This window comes from Momordica charantia (genome assembly GCF_013281855.1).
Source record: "Momordica charantia cultivar OHB3-1 chromosome 1 unlocalized genomic scaffold, Mcharantia_2.0 BLBB01000001.1, whole genome shotgun sequence".
NCBI classification, from domain to species: Eukaryota; Viridiplantae; Streptophyta; class Magnoliopsida; order Cucurbitales; family Cucurbitaceae; genus Momordica; species Momordica charantia.
In genome coordinates this window covers 16,659,328-16,678,283 of record NW_028275157.1, presented here as the reverse complement: position 1 = coordinate 16,678,283, position 18,956 = coordinate 16,659,328, and the positions used below count along the sequence as shown (strand labels likewise).

Here is an 18,956-nt window from a genome sequence, read left to right as displayed (position 1 = left end):
AAATTCAGTCATTAAATAATTCCACTAAAACGTAGAATTAAAAAAAAAACTCTAATATTGTTTTTGTTTTAATTTTAACAATATATTTGGACGATGATTCAAACATTCAATTGGGTTTGCCTACAAAGTAACCTGTTATATATTATTTTATTTTCAACCCTACATCAACTCGGATAAAAAAAAAAAGAAAAAAGAAAAGACGATTAAATTAAATTAATTAATATCATAGAGCCGTCTTCAAAACTGGCGGGAACCCTACTCTTCTTCCACGTTTCCCTCCTCCTCGACTGGCTTTCCACTTCCACTTCTGAACCCTCTGTCTACCACAAACCAGAGCGATGAACGGCAACGCTCGGAAAGGTCGACCGCCGCCGCAGCACCTGTCACCGGCTCCACCGCCGAAGCACCAGGCACTATCTCAAGAGGATGATTTTGTCGACGAAGATGTCTTCCTCGACGAGACTCTCCTCGACGAGGACGCTCTGATCCTCCGCGACATTGACGAGCGTCTGGCCCTCGCTTCCCGTCTCTCCAAGTGGACTCGTCCACCTCTTTCCCAGGATTACCTGTCGCAGTCCAAGAGCATCGGTGAGTCGAAATACGTCGATATGCTTCTTCTCGAGCTACTACATTCTATGTATTTCGTAAATTGTAAGTTTGATGTTTTTTTTTGGTGCCTGATGTTTCAGTGTTTCAGCAATTGGAGATTGATTATGTGATTGGAGATAGTCACAAAGAATTGTTGTCAAATTTGTCTGGCCCTGCCGCCATTCTCAGAATTTTTGGGGTTACGAGGGAAGGTCTGCATCTTTTTATGAATTTAAAATTTATATGTTATTCTACTGAGCAATTTTGTCCGTAAGAAAGGGTAATCGTTAGTTAGATGTATCAAATCCGGTTAGATGTCTCAAGTACAGCCATCGGCTCACATTTTTCTTGCTTTGTGCGCGTGCGAGAACCGATCACTTGGTGAGATCCTTCAGTGGAAGAAGTTCAATAGAGGTTTTATTGGGATTATGAAAGTTTGGAACTAAAATTAAGTCTTGCTTCGTAGTAGGCGCAAAAAGAACATTTTACAATGTAAGCGATGATGCAAGGGGAGTAAAGCTTAGAGGATTCTGTATGTGTGATTTGAATTCTACAATCAACCATTGTTCTATCAGTTGGTTCTTCATATGTTGGTGCTCAGAGTACTTGTCACATGTTGGGATGCTCGGGGTCCATCAACCTGTTGGTTAAGGCGTTGTAGGAGGTTTTTCCTGTAGCTTTTTTTGTGGCATGACATCCCTCACTTTGAACAAATCTGTCTACTACCGTTATTGTTTTGGGCTAGGTTTATTGGTGGAATTCTGCTAGATGATCCGTTTAGTATATTTCTCGATCCATGTCTGCATTGGTTTCTTTTTTCCCCTTTTGGATTTCCACACTTGTTAAGCTGGGTGCTATTAACTTTGAATCGCAGACATTTGATTGGCCATTTTGTAATATTAAGGAATAATCCACTCTTAAGTAAGTTTGTGAAACAAATTTTTAAATGAGATTGAGATCGCACTTTCTCCAGCACGCACTGCAATAGAAATTTCCTTGAGGTTAGGTCCCACTTGATTCAGTTCATGCACGACTAGGTTAAATTGTCTAATTGAGCAGCAGCAAGGGCTAAATCGTCAACAATTGTTCCCATAAAGGTTAATTGGAAGGATTAAGTTTTACTGGTAGTTGGTAAAGTTGACGACTAATGGCAAAAATGTTTTTTTTTTTTGGATAAAGAAACTATTTCATTGATATATGAAATATGAGAACATAAGGCCCAAGAAAAGGGCTACAAAAAGGCTCTCCAGTTAGATAAGAGGGAAGCATAACTGTAATGATGGAAAAGAGGGGAGCATTTACACCAAGAGATGGAGCGGTGACAATTGAAATGCTAATCTTGGCCGCCATGAAAATATGAAGGGGAGATTCTTGTTGAGAGAGAGACTTGTTGGAGCTCTTAGGGCTTTGATACAATAACAAGTTTAAAAAAAAGAATGAGATAGAGATAATTTTCATTGATAGTTCATGTTCAACCAAGCTTTCATACAGAAATTTTACAATTTTGTATATGTATGGGAATAATTCCGATACAACAATGGAATAAGTATAAAGATTTATAAGAAAACACTATTTTCTAATAAACTAGTCAATAGCCATTGTGTGACTAGCGGAGGAGAGATTCTCTGATTCTCTCTATTATAAGTTTTACCTAAGATTTATTGTTGAAAGTTTTGTTTGTTTATGTAAATTATGCTTCTATTAATTTGACATACCATTCTGTTGGACATTTATTAGGACACAGTGTATGCTGCCACGTTCATGGATTTGAACCATACTTCTATATCAGTTGCCCTCCAGGGATGGGTCCTGATGATATCTCTCTTTTTCACCGAACTCTGGAGGTATGCCTTCTATCATTTTTCTGTTAAAACCACTGTAATTTTAAGTTCTAAATACAAGCAGTTGTAGAAAAATTTTCACTTTATTCAATTATTTGTGATGATGTTTCAGGTTAGAATGAGAGAGGTAAATAGGAATAGTAAAGCCCCGAATTTTGTGCGTCGCATTGAATTGGTGCAAAAGAGAAGTATTATGTACTACCAGCAGCAAACTTCTCAATCCTTTCTTAAAATCGTAGTTGCACTACCAACAATGGTCGCCAGTTGCCGTGGTAAATTTTGGATAGTATTTATTATTTATCTTTCACCCTTTTTGAGTATGCCGTTTAATATGTTTTGTTTTCCATGCCCTTTGTATATCTCTTTGATCTTTTAAAATTGATTACTCATTCATTGACATACATGTCATTAATAACATTCACGCGAGAAAGTCGGAGTTCATGCTTTATCTCATTTATAATTATGTTGACATTAATTTTCCAGGTATTCTTGATAGAGGCATACAAGTTGATGGCTTTGGTACGAAGAGCTTCATGACATATGAAAGCAATGTTCTTTTTGCCCTTCGTTTTATGATTGATTGTAATGTTGTTGGTGGAAACTGGATTGAGATTCCTGTGGGAAAATATAAGAAAACCATTAGAAACTTATCATATTGCCAATTGGAGTTTGATTGCCTGTATCCTCTTTTTAGAGGCCTCTGTCTCTATATCTATTTTTTAAAATTTTATTTAAGTTTCATTTTTAGGCCGGTCTTTTATCCTCGATACTTTTGCTTAACACCCTTCATAGATATTCAGACTTGATCAGCCATGCCCCAGAAGGGGAATTCTCCAAAATGGCTCCATTTCGGATATTGAGTTTTGATATTGAGTGTGCAGGGCGTAAAGGCCATTTTCCTGAGCCTACACATGATCCTGTGATCCAGGTTTAATTATTTATCTCATCTAATTGTATGTGCCAAAATCATTTTATTGGCTTTTTGGTTATAAATTTTGTTTACTCTTTCTGAAGTAAATCTACCTATATCTAGGTGGCAAACATAGTTACTTTGCAGGGAGAGGATCAACCATTTATTCGCAATGTTATGACCCTTAAGTCTTGCTCTACTATTCCAGGTGTTGAAGTCTTATCATTTGATACAGAACGTGAAGTTTTGCTGGCTTGGAGGGTATTGTTATATCCTTGCATAATTGTATTTATGTTGTTAAAATGATTGGTATCCGTTCCAACGTACAGATGGATCGTGGATTTGAAAGTGACTAAGTAACATATCACATTATCTTGTTACACAAGCATATTGGAGCTCATTTATATTCATACACACTAGTTTTTTTGAATTCACTATTGTAATGGCGAGTGCAATTTCCACTATAACGAGAAGACTTTGGTTGCAGGACCTAATTCGTGAAGTTGATCCTGATATAATAATTGGATATAATATCTGCAAATTTGATTTGCCATATTTAATTGAGGTAACTGTACTACATTTTATTTATAAAGCATGGAGTTCTCTGTAAATGAGAAAGGTTTATCCGTTGTAGTTGACTTTGGTTTCTAGTTCATAGTCTTCTATTTTGTTCTTTTGCTCAATTTCATATTATTTAAAATTTGAAAATGATAAGACATTTCATAGAAATTTGCCTGATGCATTGTCAATATTTTGTGAGGTTTCAAAACGCAGATGCTATCGCTGATGTCTATCATTAAATTAGAACTAATCCACTGTCCTGCTTTTCTGGATGTAGAGAGCCGAGGCACTGAAAATTGCAGAATTTCCAATATTGGGTCGCATCAGGAATAGCAAAGTCCGTGTCAAAGATACAACTTTTTCTTCTAGGTATACTAAAATCTATCCAAAAAAAATCTATGTTTGTGTATGACTTAGAACACAATGCAATTTTACTAGAACTCAATGCAATTTTACTCTTCTAAAATAAAATTTTCCATTGAACTAACTTTTTTAAACCTTGAAAGGCCATGGGGAGATACTGTCTGTGATCCATGGATTTCTGATTGGGACCAACCGATTGAATCTTGATTGAAATCCTGGCACGCCGGGCATGCGATACACAGGAAAGGACTAAGGAGAGCTGCTGAAAAACTAATTACTACAAAAATGCTTTCTATTGTAAAGTAATTATTTTGTTTTCTATTAGACCCATCAATAGAACCATCAACAAGGTGAAGTGGGGAGTCTAAAGTAATTCCTATCATCAAAAGATTCCCTTGTTAGAAGGGGTGAAGATGGAGAATTTTTACTGAATAGATTCTCATTGAACGTTTTTTTTGTTATTAAATTAACTGATGTTTGTGTGAATTTAGTCCTTAAAAAAGTATTTTGAACTTCTGGTTTTGATTCTAATAAGCCATTTTCGTTAATGCTGCTCATGTTGATTGGACTTACATAATAATTGGTACAACGTGACATAAGAGAGTAGGCCAACTAGATAAAATAAGAATACAATAATAAAATAGAAGAGCAAAAATGGTAAGTTAGCTGATTACATTAGAAAATGAATTTTTTTGGCCCACCCTTATTATTTTCAGATGACCTGCTCTTGTGTCACACAATTATCAAAGTTCTAAGGAATGGATTTTTAATTTGACCCATTTTTCCTTCGTGATATTTTCCATCTAGTAAAACTTTTTTTATTTTTTATTTTTTACTATTTACTAGAACAAACATTTTATTCTATGTAAATATGTGGTGTATCTTATGTTGAAAAATCATATGCATAAATTTCAGGCCAAATATATAATTAGTGTTTAGTGTGTATACCAACTTTCAAATTCCCAATATTCTAAAATTTTCATTATTTTTAGCCCATAAATGAAGAACACTTTTTAAAGTTAACGGGAATTTCTAGTAAAATTCTTGTTGATAATTCGACATGTTTCTAATATTATACTATTGGTTGCTCATCCAACATGTATTGGTATTGTTTGTCTACAATTTTTTCTTTGATATCCGTGAGTGTCGTGGTATTGTGCGCACCTTGACTCAATTATATTATTTCTAAAATACATTGCAGTTTTACTGATAAAGGCAGTAGATAGATAAGATATATGAATGGCTCTGATGGTTTCACTGTTAATTTTTGCTTTTGTTATGTTTTATGTCAAATTTTGCTTTCTTGGTTACATAAACGAAACTAGTTATTGATTGATGTCTCAGACAGCTTGGAACAAGGGAGAGTAAAGAAATAACGGTGGAAGGAAGAGTTCAATTTGATTTACTTCAGGTTTTATCTTTATATATATTAAATAATTAGCACGTAAAATAAATGTGGAATAAAATATATTAAAAGTAGTAGAAAATAATGTTTTAAATTTATTTTTCCATTTGTAATTGAAATATGATTTGTATTTAGTTAAACGAAAATAAATCATTAATAAATTGTAGTAATGTAGTTTGAAATTTATTTCTAAGTGTCCTAATAAATAATATAATAAATTAAAATGTTATTAAAGTTCGACTAAAATACATTTTTAACATCTGAAAAGTTTATACATTATGCTTTACCTTTAATTAAAAAAAGACAGTTTAACTAATATCATGAATGTATTACAAGTATTGAAGGTAATGTGTGATTTAATGAAGGGATATATTAGAAACTATCTAATTACAGAGTGGACAAAATGGTCACAAACTGATTTTTTAAAATTCTGCCTTTCAATAGGTTAACGATTAATGATAAAGATAAAGATGTTTTCGACTTCTTAAAAGCTTAATTAATATTAAGTTAGTTTTTGGTCTCTTTGCTTGCAGGCTGTGCAACGAGATTATAAATTAAGTTCGTACTCATTGAATTCTGTTTCTTCACATTTTCTTTCTGAACAGGTGATATTCAAGAGTCCTCCCTTAAACCTTCTGATGAGAATCCATATTATAATTGTTTCTCTTGATAATTAATGTATATGAATTCAATCAGTGGCGTGAGTGTTAATTGGAAAAAAAAAAAAGCTTCATGCATTTTCATTTAGTTTACTAAGAGCCTAAGACTTGCAACTTATTTTTTTGTATTTTAATTTGTTAGGAATAATGAACTATCAAGCTCCCTTAATTTATCTTATAATAATTGAAGGATTTCCATGAGCTTCAACTGTGGATTTAGTTGACTTTTCCGTATGATTATTGGAAATTAGAGTTTCCTATTGTTAATAAACTTTCCATGATGTCTTTTGGAGTCAGAAATGAGGGATAGGAACTTTCTTCGCCTTAGTTCTGATACAGAGCACCTCAAAACAGAGCACTTTATTGATCATGGCGTGTTTAAAGCCAGCAATTTGGAAGAGGGAGTTCTGTGCTCACAGTTCTGAATTTGAGCACCTCAAAATATCAAGGACATTATTGCTATTTACCTTCACGTTTGTAACCATGCATCATAGCTTTTAAAAGGGGTTGACCGATAGAGTTTCTTATGGGGGGGGGGGGGGTTGACTGAGATTGTATTGCGGCTTCCAGCAGCTGTGTAGTAACTGAGGACAGGAAAGAAGTGTGTAGAGGAGAAGTGTATGGATACAAGTAGCTACAGTATATTGAAAACCTATTCAGGCATGCCTAAGCCTTATATACTGGATAACCGGAGGACATGGTTCTTATTATAAATTTTATATTTCTTGGCAAACTCTAGTTGGTTGCATCATTTAGCTGTCAGCCTATGCCATTGATCACTGTTCTATTTCCCCTCTAAAGATATTGGATCTCATCGGAAGGAAAAGAATGATAAATGAGGAAAGTTACTCTTCTACTTCCATGGTTACAATGCCTTTGGTAGTTTGGAGAGGATTTTATTCTTGTTACCGATGAACAAAAAATTAGCACATTCAAATTGTGTGATTTTTGCAAACTTGTTGGGTTGTCATTACTACTCGTTCCCACCATCCTAATATGCATGCCTTTTCTCATGCACTTACCTTTCCATTCTGCAAGTCTTTTCGTATTTAATTGTCGTCTGTTTTATTGTGGTCTTCTTGGGTTTTCTTTTGCAAAAGAATTTGTGATTACCTGCTGTAAAATTTGGATTGGTTTGGAACCAATTTATTTAAGAATTTCATTCAGGCTGTATTGGTGATGCTTTTGTTTCTTCTATTATCTAATGGAGTTATGTAGACTGTGTCAGTGTTGGAATTTTTCTCTGTTATTCTGCACGTTACACCAGATTCAATTGACAATAAATTGCCATTGTACCCTCAATAACAGCTTGTACCCATGTTCATGTTTGCTATGATGATTCATTCTTATTTTCTCGCAGAAAGAGGATGTCCACCATTCAATAATATCAGATCTTCAAAATGGTAATGCAGAAACACGGAGACGGCTTGCTGTTTATTGTTTAAAGGTGCCTCAATTTGTCTGCCTTTTGCTGTTTATTGTTTAAAGGTGCCTCAATTTGTCTGCCTTTCATATTTGCCCATCTCATTCAATACTACATTTATTATTCTTTTTGAGCCTATACATCTTATAATTAAAATTAATCCTTCAAATTAGTGGCGACATGTGTAAGAATGAAGAAGAAAATCTCTTTTATTATCCCTTATTTGGTGTACATGGAGGCTATTTTCTTAATCCGGATTAGAATGAAAAGATAGAGTTTTATCAGAAAAAGAAGACATGTACGACCGCGCAATCTTAAGAGGGAAAATTTTGAAAAAAAAAATATTCTTTCAATGAGTAACCAAGAATTGATCTATGACTCTTGTTGGTGGTATCATAGGCATAGAAAATTCTTTTGTTAGCCTCTCATAGATTATGTAAGATTGAAGAGCTTTTATTCAGTAGTTTTTGGGAGGGGGATCTCTCTTCCCCTGCCCCTAAGCTGTATTGCTGCCTTTTTTGTTAATACAATGTTTCTTATCCAAAAAAGAAAAAGAATTGATCTATGACTCTGCTGCTCAGTCATTCAATGCTTCCACTCCTTGGATGCATTTATGTTTGGAATTCCTGGTTAGTTGAGGTCTGGTGCAAACTTTGACTTGGTAGGCCTAGACCCTTTGTGAAGATGTATACTTGTTTCTTAGATGTAAACGTAGTATCTTCACTCAGCTTGGTTCCCCTTTGTTGGGCTTATTTTTTGTATGCCCCATACATCATGTTTCTCCATGTCGATTTCTTATCGTAGAGACTAAGGTTGGAGAGAATCCAATGTGTTGTATTCTCATTATTAAAGTCTCTATATAGCCTAATCCTATCAGGAGAAGGTAAATGACAAATTAATATTAATACAAGAATATAAAATATACTAATATATACTCTAACACTTATAAAAAAAATATATATCTTCACTCAATTTTTTTCTTTTTCTGTCTTTTATTTTCTATCTTCTTTTTTTTTTCTTTTCTATCTTCTTTTATGAAGTGTCTGTCAGTTCTCAAATGCTTGGTTTTGGAATCCCATGGAGAATGAAAATTATTTAACATTTTTACGGCCACCAAGTGAGATTATTTTTGTTTGAAATATGCATTTTCTTATCTTTTGGAATTTCATTGAGCTGGTTGTTTTTCATCTTTTCTTTATAACCTTGTGTGATACAAAACTTTCTTAAGATTGTATTGGTTTTATATTTTTGGGGAGTGGGGATTCAGGATGCGTATCTTCCACAACGGCTTTTAGATAAACTGATGTTCATTTACAATTACGTGGAGATGGCTCGAGTAACTGGTGTTCCTATTTCTTTTCTTCTTTCTAGAGGGCAAAGCATCAAGGTAATCCCACTGTCTTTTAATTTTGGAGTAACTCATGTTGACCTAACACAAAAAATTATAACTTTAGGAAGTCATTTTTTTCAGGTACTCTCTCAACTCCTTAGGAAGGCAAAACAGAAAAACCTTGTTATCCCAAATGCTAAGCAGGCTGGATCTGATCAAGGAACTTATGAGGGTGCTACTGTAAGTTCTTTGACATCCTGTATCTTTTTCCTTGTTTTCAAAGTTTTAATCTTATTGAAACTTGTAAGTAGTATTAGTGATAGTGATGCCGGTATCATGGCATGAGTGTAGTTTGATGCAGGATGATGCCCAAGCATTTAATCTTTGTGTCCAATTAAAGCAAAAATGTTTCTGGATGCACATACCATCCCTTAAATTTAATATATATTTAAAGATAATGAAGTTGGCGGCGCTGGAATGAAAGCACTTCTTCTGACAATTCAAAAAACTCCATTTGGTAATGTTGCCTTAAGCTCATTGAAAATTCATGAATTTGATCCCGGGTCAGATGGATTGTTGAAATACACAGTACCCATTGATTAAACTTCTCTCACAACAAAATCTTAAATAAAATTCTCTATATCAGCAAAAAAACTTCTTTTGCAGAACAAAGTCTCATCCTCCACACTAAAATAATTAACAAACGGGAATTTATCCTCTGTGTTCTTTGGCTTCGTCTGAGCTCCTCAATCAACAAACGGATCCACAAAGCCAAGAAAAAGTTTCTTCTTTCTCGGAGAACAATTCAAACAAATTGGGAACCAACTCTTACCTTCCTTTATTAGGCGATGACATGGTCCATTGGTCTTTAGTAAAAGGGGGAGCTTTCTCCACAAAATTTGCTTTCTTAAAGCTCTGTAGAGGCTCCCCCTTCATTGAAGACCTCTCTTATTACTCCCATCTGGAATTTTAGAATACCTAAGAAAATCAAGGTTCTCCTTTGGTCTTTGGCTTATAGAAGCTTAAATACTCATGAGGTTCTTCAAAAGAAGTGCAGAAGCTGGATTATCTCCCCCTCTATTTGTAGTTTGTGCAATAGCGAAGTGAATCTTTAGATCATGTATTCGTTCATTGCTCTTTTGCGGCCCGAGGTTGGTACTTTCTGCTGGATTTTTTTGGCATTTCGGGTTGTCTTCCTAGACATATCGATGATTGGTTATTTGAAGTCTTGACAGGTTGGTTTTTACCTAAAAGCCTAAATTCCTTTGGAATTATGTGGTGGGAGCTCTTCTTTGGCACATTTGGCTAGAAAAGAATCGGCGCATGTTTGAAGTAAAGCATATACTTTTGACACTTTTTTTATGAATGTACAACACATTGCTCTTGGTGGTGTCTTACAAATAAGAATTTTTATTTTTGTTTTTTTGTAATTACTGGTTCTCCATGTTTCTCCATGTTTTTTTTAGCCATTTGTTACTTTTTGTTCATAATACATGTCTCAAGTTTCTTATCAAAGAAAAAAAAAAACTCTCACCTTCCTTTATTGAGTTCTTAATCAAAATGGTCTACGAAACCAGGGCCGGAGAGTGGAAGGAAATTGCCGCCTCTTGGTTTATCCTTGATTAGAGGAATTATATAAGAAATCTGGGATTTGGTCTATAGACGCTTTCTAAAGGAAGAGGAAATAACAGACTGGCCAATACTATCCTTTCAACTAGAATCCACCTTCCTCCATGCTGGTGAGGACTCATGGGTTTGGCCACTGGACAAAAATGGTTCCTTCTCTATCAAGACACTTCTCACTGACATGGCTCCAAAGGGATCTCTCCTGCAATCAACTCTTGCCAAAGCCATTTGGAAAGACACTTACCCCAAAAGAACCAAGTTCTTCATTTGGGAACTTGCCCACAAGGGTATCATCACTTCAGATAGGCTGCAACCATTACCCTTCATGGTCCTCTCCCCACAATGGTGCATTATATGCAAAAAAGATGGGGAATCGCCCTCCCATCTTTTTCACACATGCTCACTGGCCAAGGATTTTTGGAATTTGATCCTTCACGCATTTGATTGGAATGTTGCTCTCCCCATTGACATCCAAGACTTGCTTTCTTTTGTTCTATTGGGTCACCCTTTCAAGAAAGCTAAAGAGATTATGTGGAAGCACTTCATTCGAGCCTTTCTTTGGACATTTTGGAATGATAGGAACCATAGACTCTTCCTAGACAAGGAGTTGCCTTTCATCAGTCTTTTTGACAACATTACTTTTCATGCAATGTCATGGTGTAAAACATCCACCTATTTTCACTCTTATAGTATGAACTCTTTATTAACCAATTGGAGAAGTTTTCTGCAACTCCATTAGTTTTTTGGTGGATTCGCCCTCTCATTGTAATTTCATCCGTAAATGAAATTGTTTCTTATAAAAAAAATAAAGCCCCCCAACTCTGCCTCTGTATGTAAAATTATAAGTATAAAAAATTAGAATGCAAAATTTTGCCCCTCATGACTCAGCCACTGTATGAAAATTGAAACTAGCAAAGAAACCTTCCTCTTGCATAGCCAACAACGCCTAAGAAGTCTTTTTGGCTCCAATAATTTCGTTGCAACAAATTTTCACCATCATTGACGAGGCTGCCAATTTGAAAACAATTCTTCATCTATTGAAGCTTTCAAATGCCTCTGAAGATCTTTCTCAAGCACTCAAGCTTCCGAACTTTGGTATTTAACGAGTTGCCCATGATTTCAATTTTCTCCCGAAAATCTTGTTGAATGTTGATGCCATTTATATTCTTAAAATCCTGAAAAATTCTTCAAATTAATGACTGATTTCTCATTTCCATTTCTTTTGAGTTCACTCCCATCTGACTACTTTCTTTCATGTAAAAATCCTTCAGACTTGAGTGAACTTAATTTGGTCTATTAGTTCATGTCAATTCGATGATGATAAGTAGGTATCCACAAAATTGATCATGTATATGAATAATCTTCTTGATTTCTTAAAATGCAGGTTTTGGAAGCGAGGGCTGGGTTCTATGAGAAGCCCATTGCTACGTTGGATTTTGCGTCTTTGTATCCTTCTATCATGATGGCATATAATTTATGTTATTGCACTTTGGTAATCCCTCCTAATCTATTTTTTGCTTGTAGAATAAGTTGTTCATTTCATGCTGGGAAGCTATTTTTAATAAATTTGGGAAAGACTCACAACTTTAAACATTCTTTTGAAGGTAACTCCAGAAGACATGCGCAAGCTAAACCTGCCTCCAGAACATTTCAATAAAACCCCATCTGGCGAGATATTTGTGAAGTCAAATTTACAGAAGGTCAGCGAGTGAATAACTTCCATTCTTATGAAAGCTAATTCATGAATTTGTCTGCTCTCAACCTGATTAAAGATCACAGATTCTGCAGTTAATATTATTATTTAATTAATGTATCAAATAACTTTGATATAATTCAGGGGATACTTCCTGAAATATTAGAAGAACTATTGACTGCTCGGAAAAGAGCAAAAGCAGATTTGAAGGTAATTCTGTTGCACTTTCCAACACAGCCTTGCTGCGTTACACAATCAGTATCCTGCATTGATTTCCTTTCTATATTCTTGTTTGCTTTATGTAGGAAGCAAAGGATCCTTTTGAGAAGGCTGTGTTGGATGGTCGACAGTTGGCTTTGAAGGTACAGTACAAGTTTTCACTGGTTTGCTGAATGATGACACAGTTTATACATACCCTATTTCTGTTAGTTTTTTTGGACTAACATGGTACCTGCTACCGTTTCAGATAAGTGCAAATTCTGTATATGGGTTTACAGGAGCTACTGTTGGTCAGTTACCGTGTCTAGAGATATCATCCAGTGTTACAAGCTACGGTATTCTTAAAATTACAATTTGATTTCTATTGTTCATTTATCCTTAATTCAGTTCTTTATGCTCGAGTTCTTCATGTTACTGAATTGGCTGCCTTAAAGGTCGACAAATGATTGAGTGCACAAAAAAGCTTGTGGAAGATAAATTTACAACACTTGGGGGCTATGAGCATAATGCTGAGGTAAGTTAAAATTTATTTGAGGATATTTTTGGAAATAATATAGATGATGTAGCTCCTGATTACTATTTATGTTCAATTTTCCAGAAAAACTTGGTCTTTCCTTCTATTAGTTCAATGATCATTTGCATCTTAAAATAGGCTGTATAAAACAAGGGAAACTATCTATTACAGTTCTACAAGCACATCAATGAACTGAGAGACACATATAATACAGATATAAAGGAGATGAGGGGAAAAATCCATTTTGATTTAGAAGATTACAGTATTACCAGCTCAAATTTTTTGGTAATGCATGCAAATATTCTAACAGCTCAGAAAGTTCTGGTCAATCCCACAAAATAGGCCTACAACTAGCTACTAAATGTTTTCTGAATACTAAATAATTTGTCCTGATTACTACAACTAGTTTTCCTTGGTCCGTAGAAATATACAAAGAGTTCTCATAATTTCCTTTAGTAATTGGTGAGTCTTCTTGTAAGGCCCCCAATGGTTAATACCTATGTAAGGAGGGGTAAAAATGGGAATTCACCCTCTTGAAGTAATTAAGTCTAGCCATTTATGCTTTTGGAACTCCCGTATGATGTTTTTATGTTTATTTTTGGTTATTGGGCTTGGGTAAGGAGAGAACCATTCCTCTCTAGGTGGCTGGACCCTTTTGTAACACCTTTGGGCTCTATTTCATCTGGTTATCAATATATTTTGGGGGAGGATTCCTTACACTTATCTTTCCTAGCGTCTTTTGTGTATGCTGAATGTAAAGCAAACATCTTTAGAAGAAATCCTCCAGAGTTAAAACTGTCTATATATTATTAAATGAATAACAACAATTCCCCCTGGCCCCTGCTAATTGTTAAATCATCGATCTCATGTTATATCTTCTAAGAAAATAATAATTTGGCTCTTGTGTTACATACTTACATCAATCCATATCCTCTCGACAATCTTACGGAAGTCAGAATTTTGTGGTTTTAGGTAATCTACGGTGATACAGATTCCGTTATGGTACAATTTGGTGTGCCCAGTGTAGAAGCAGCAATGATCTTGGGAAGGGAAGCAGCTGATTATATTAGTGGTACTTTCATTAAAGTAAGAGTTGATTTGGACGTTTTAATGATTTTCTTTTTCCTTTTCTTTTTTATGTTGGTATACTGTTAAATGTGTTGCAAGAGGTTTTTCAATTTGCCTATATATTTTTATTCGAATATAATATATGAATAAATGATCCGTATACTTTTTCCTTTGAAATCTGAAATAAATAATTTATTGAACGCACAGGTAGTAGTTGATTTTAGTTTTAATCTTTTCTACATTGGGAAGTTGTAATGGGTAAAAATGTCAGATTTGTAATTTTTTTCTTGTGAATTTTCCTGTGCATTATAGCCTGATGTTTTCCTCTTTGGCGTTCTCTTTCTTCTTTTTATGTTCATTTGGTTTGTAGCCCATCAAGTTAGAATTTGAGAAGGTTTATTATCCATACCTGTTGATTAGTAAGAAGAGATACGCTGGTTTATTTTGGACTAATCCCAACAAGTTCGACAAGATGGATACCAAAGGTATGATGAGCTTGAAGAATGTCTTTGACCATATTTAAATTTATTTCCCTCCCTTTCAAAATTTTAAATATTCCTCTTATCATTCACAGGCATTGAAACAGTTCGAAGAGATAATTGCTTATTGGTGAAAAATCTTGTAAATGAGTGCTTGCACAAAATTCTTATTGATAGAGATGTCCCTGGGGCAGTTCAATATGTGAAGAACACAATTTCAGATCTTCTTATGAACCGTGTCGATTTATCACTCTTGGTTATCACAAAGGTGGGAGATGTATATCAATTATTTTTATGTCACTTTCCACTAGGTGTCAAGGAGTATCCTTGTCATAAGTTTTGCTTTTAGGACATGAATTTGAAGGCTTTATAGTGCACTAAATTATTTGATTTACAGGGACTGACGAAGACTGGAGATGATTATGAAGTGAAGGCAGCTCATGTTGAACTTGCAGAACGCATGCGTAAGGTTGTGGTATTTCATGATAGTTGTTTTCTTGTTTATTGACTCTTTATCTAGTGTCAAAATCCCATAAAATTCCAGTTTCTTCTCAAAAAAAAAAAAAAAAAATGAAGGACATTGGTTCCATTAATATCTTGGCATGGGTCAACGAGGACAACTATCGGCTAAATGAATGTTTTAGTGGATTTTTTCAATTTAGTCCCTATTGTCTAAAAAGTTTTAATTTAATTATTTTATGTTTTAATATTTTTCAATTGAGTCTCTCACTATTGGTCAGTGTTAAAATTGTCTTATGATGGAGGTTTAGAGGAGGTACAATGTCATCCAAGGGAAAAGTTTCTAATTTTTCCAAATTCCTACTAAATTAGTAGACATTTTGAGTTTTCTCCTCCATACGACATTTTTTCTCTTTTAAATTTTCACTAATTTACTAAGTATTATGACATGTAAGTTTATCATCAATCAATTTTAATATGACGAATCCTAACAGACTACTTTGAAAAAATACCCAAAACTAGGGATTAAAACATATATTTAGCCTAAAATAAAAGTATTATTTTCTAGCTAGCAAACTTCACGATCTTAAAAAAATAGTGCTTTGGCTTTGATTCTTCTGATAATTCCGATGTAAGCATGAGTGGAAAACTATGTATGATTTCTTCACTCAAGTAGTGTTCACTAGATGCAATCCTAGGTTTTCAGTGGGACTATTGTCAGTTTTCTGATTTTAATTATTGTGACACTTCTGACTTAAGTCTTACATTACTCCTATTCTGATAGTTAATCCAAGATTCCTATTAGTGCTCCTTAGCACAGTATTTTCACACATCCATCCATGTACTTCAAAAGAATTCTGGAAATATACTTATTTCTTTGTATCTCATTTTTCATTTTTGTGGTTTATTTTCTTATTTCACAACTTGGTTGCATGAATGTTTTCAGTAAGAAATACGGTTTTCTATTCTCATAGTGTTATATAGTTTAAAGCAATGTGTGACTGGTTTCAAAACGAGATTATCATACTTAATTTCATAATTAACAGAGAGATGCTGCGACTGCACCAAATGTTGGCGATCGAGTACCTTACGTGATTATTAAAGCTGCAAAAGGTGCCAAGGTAATCTATCTGATTTTTCATCCCCTCCTGTGTTCAATATGTAATGATTAATATTGGATGACTATCAGGCATATGAGAAGTCAGAGGATCCCATTTATGTTCTAGAGAATAACATACCAATAGACCCACAGTACTATCTCGAGAACCAGATTAGCAAGGTTTGATTTCTTTATGGTTCATCTCATAGTGTTTTTCTATTCTTTTCTTGAGTTACATGGCTGCTAAAAGAGCATGTCTGAGTTGCAGCCTCTTCTACGAATTTTTGAGCCCATCATGAAAAATGCAAGCAAGGAACTTCTACATGGAAGTCACACGAGATCAATATTTATTTCTACTCCTTCAAACAGTGGCATAATGAAATTTGCTAAGAAACAGCTTACTTGCATTGGCTGCAAGGCTCTACTAAGGTAATTTTAACAGCTTTGCTATCCCTTTCTCTTTTTGCTAGTTTGAAGGCATCATTTTCTTCTAATGTTTGTTGTAGCACGTACAATAAACTTGACATAGTGAATTGTGTATGCACAGTATTTGTAGACCGTAATTGCAATAATGCCATTCACTCCATGTTACGGGTTAATAAGAGACTCTTATAGGGTCTGTTAAAGGCCCAAAATCCTCCCTACACACCTGCATTTCTTTAAGCTTACCAGTTACCACTAAGTGGTAAGTTTGGGGTGACGGTTGGCTTTGTTAGGTGCCTTCTATAAATGCCGAAAACTATAGTTACAATATTCATATAGTTCTCACTAGGAAAGTGCATGAATTGGCTTAGAACTAAATGGTTGAAGCAATAAAGCTGAAGTAGAGCAGCAGAGATTAATTTTTGTTTGCATTTTGTGCTACAGTTTGGCAAAAATAAAAATTGTTTCAAACTAGCCCTAGTTTGTTGCGTCGGTTCATGTCTTTTATATTTTATGTTTGAAATGATATATTTGAAAGTTGGCACAACAATATTTACACTAAAAATTTCATACTATAATTATGATCCAGCAAGGCAGACAAAACTCTGTGTGCACACTGCAAAGGAAGAGAAGCGGAACTTTACTGCAAAGCAGTAGCAAATGGTAATGTTTGTACAAATTTGTTCCAATTTCTAGTTAAATGAATTCCAACTAATACAAATTTTTTGGTTGATAATTATTCCAGTGTCTGATTTGGAGATGGTTTTTGGGAGGCTTTGGACACAGTGCCAAGAATGCCAAGGGTCCCTTCACCAAGATATCCTCTGTACGAGGTATTGTTGCTTTATCTTATCGACTAAATTCTTATGACAATTACTTTTCGTAGTTTTATTGTCATGCATGTGGATTTGCTCATTTGTAATTTAAATGTTCTTTTTGTGCCCTTGATTTATAGTTTCATGAAATGCTATATTCTGTTTTGTAGTCGAGACTGTCCAATCTTTTATCGAAGAAAAAAGGCACAAAAAGACATGGCTGAGGCTAGACGACATTTGGAACGTTGGAATTTTTAATACTGTTTCAATGTTTCGTCTCTTTTTGTTTTTCTTTTCCTTCTCCATCAAATTTATGACTTTGATTTTGATCGGAAATTTGATCTTCTTGCAAGAAGTCTCCTCCCTCCTGTAAATAACTATAACTATGCATTTGAAGGGAATATATGGTTACATGATATGTATATTAACAACTGGTCCTCATCGCTATTATGATATTGTCGTTTATCTTTCTTAAGAGCTCGTGGTTCTCTTACACCACAGTGACCGTCCTCTGGCTTAGCTCATAGCTTTTGTAGGAATTGTGCATCCACATCGACATGGGTCGATAGGGCCTTAGCGGGACTAAATATTGGAAGAGTGGGCATCAAGCTTCTTGTTTCCATTGACTAGTTCAAAAAATTACCATTGGTTTTGGATAGAAGAAGCTTTACTCTGAAGCTTGGGGTCATCGACTCTGTTATGAAATCATAAAAAAGAATTAGAAAAAACATATAATCAACAATATTACCTACAGCATGTGCCAAATTGTAGATGTCGAAATCCTTTCTCAATATCCTAACGATCTGCTGGATAAAAAGATTGTTTGAAATGTTCAACTAAGATCAGTGAGATGTTTGTCATAGCAATTTTGATGTTTAAAGTTGGTGGGAAGAAAGTAGTGACAGTTAGATGTTGGTGGCAAAAAAGTAACAACACGACAATATGTTCGGGAAAAATAAAAGATGTAAGTTGTGACGTATGAATCTTCTCTTTTCATTAGAGCTTCTTTTGTACCTTAGGAAGAATTCCTACCTCAAATGATTGCAAAAGTTTCCATTTATAGATCAGGTGTTGAGGGTTCTATTTTATATCTTTGTTTGAGCAAGATTTAGGTTTCTTATCCGATTGAGTTGAAACTATTTTGAAAGAGTTTGAGAGAGGATGAGGATGTGGCAAGCAAAGCAACCAAGGTTGAGCATAGCACCTCTAGTTAGAGTCTCCAGTGCTATCATGCGTGCGTGGATTGAGTTGAAGTAGCTAATGAGAAGCGAGAATGTGTTATCATAATAGAGCTAAGTGGTTGCGATGTCTCGTTGAGACATTATGATGTCATTTAGAGTGCTGTTTTTAATTATTGAATTGTTTGATATTTGATGTAAGTTCAACAGATTTGTTGTTCCTTGAAGTTCTAGTGGAGCATACCCAGCTTGTGGATGGAAGAACAGTGATGGTGACAGAATGGATCCTTGCCACCAAAGTGT

At 34.7% G+C, this 18,956-nt stretch overlaps 1 protein-coding gene across 2 annotated transcripts; it reads left to right on the top strand.

Annotated features, from left to right (window-relative positions):
• The first annotated feature begins 235 nt into the window (after positions 1-235).
• Positions 236-17,925, top strand: LOC111005505 (DNA polymerase delta subunit 1). 2 transcript variants are annotated; one of them, XM_022277017.2, is made up of 30 exons: positions 237-588; positions 690-800; positions 2,326-2,432; positions 2,542-2,701; positions 2,913-3,108; positions 3,222-3,357; positions 3,463-3,600; positions 3,827-3,904; positions 4,178-4,269; positions 5,608-5,674; positions 6,202-6,273; positions 7,688-7,774; positions 9,018-9,137; positions 9,222-9,320; positions 12,091-12,198; positions 12,311-12,406; positions 12,544-12,609; positions 12,705-12,761; positions 12,866-12,953; positions 13,053-13,132; positions 14,105-14,218; positions 14,571-14,685; positions 14,775-14,947; positions 15,077-15,148; positions 16,185-16,259; positions 16,328-16,417; positions 16,506-16,666; positions 17,250-17,323; positions 17,406-17,493; positions 17,646-17,925. In XM_022277017.2, the coding sequence occupies exons 1-30, from the start codon at positions 339-341 to the stop codon at positions 17,731-17,733; spliced, it is 3,258 nt and encodes a 1,085-aa protein (XP_022132709.2). In that variant the 5' UTR covers positions 237-338; the 3' UTR covers positions 17,734-17,925. The 2 variants fall into 2 exon arrangements, 1 of the variants encoding a protein (XP_022132709.2); XR_015790161.1 differs by lacking the exons at positions 17,250-17,323; positions 17,406-17,493; positions 17,646-17,925 and having other exon boundaries at positions 236-588; positions 15,077-15,143; positions 16,506-16,555.
• Positions 17,926-18,956: the final 1,031 nt, after the last annotated feature.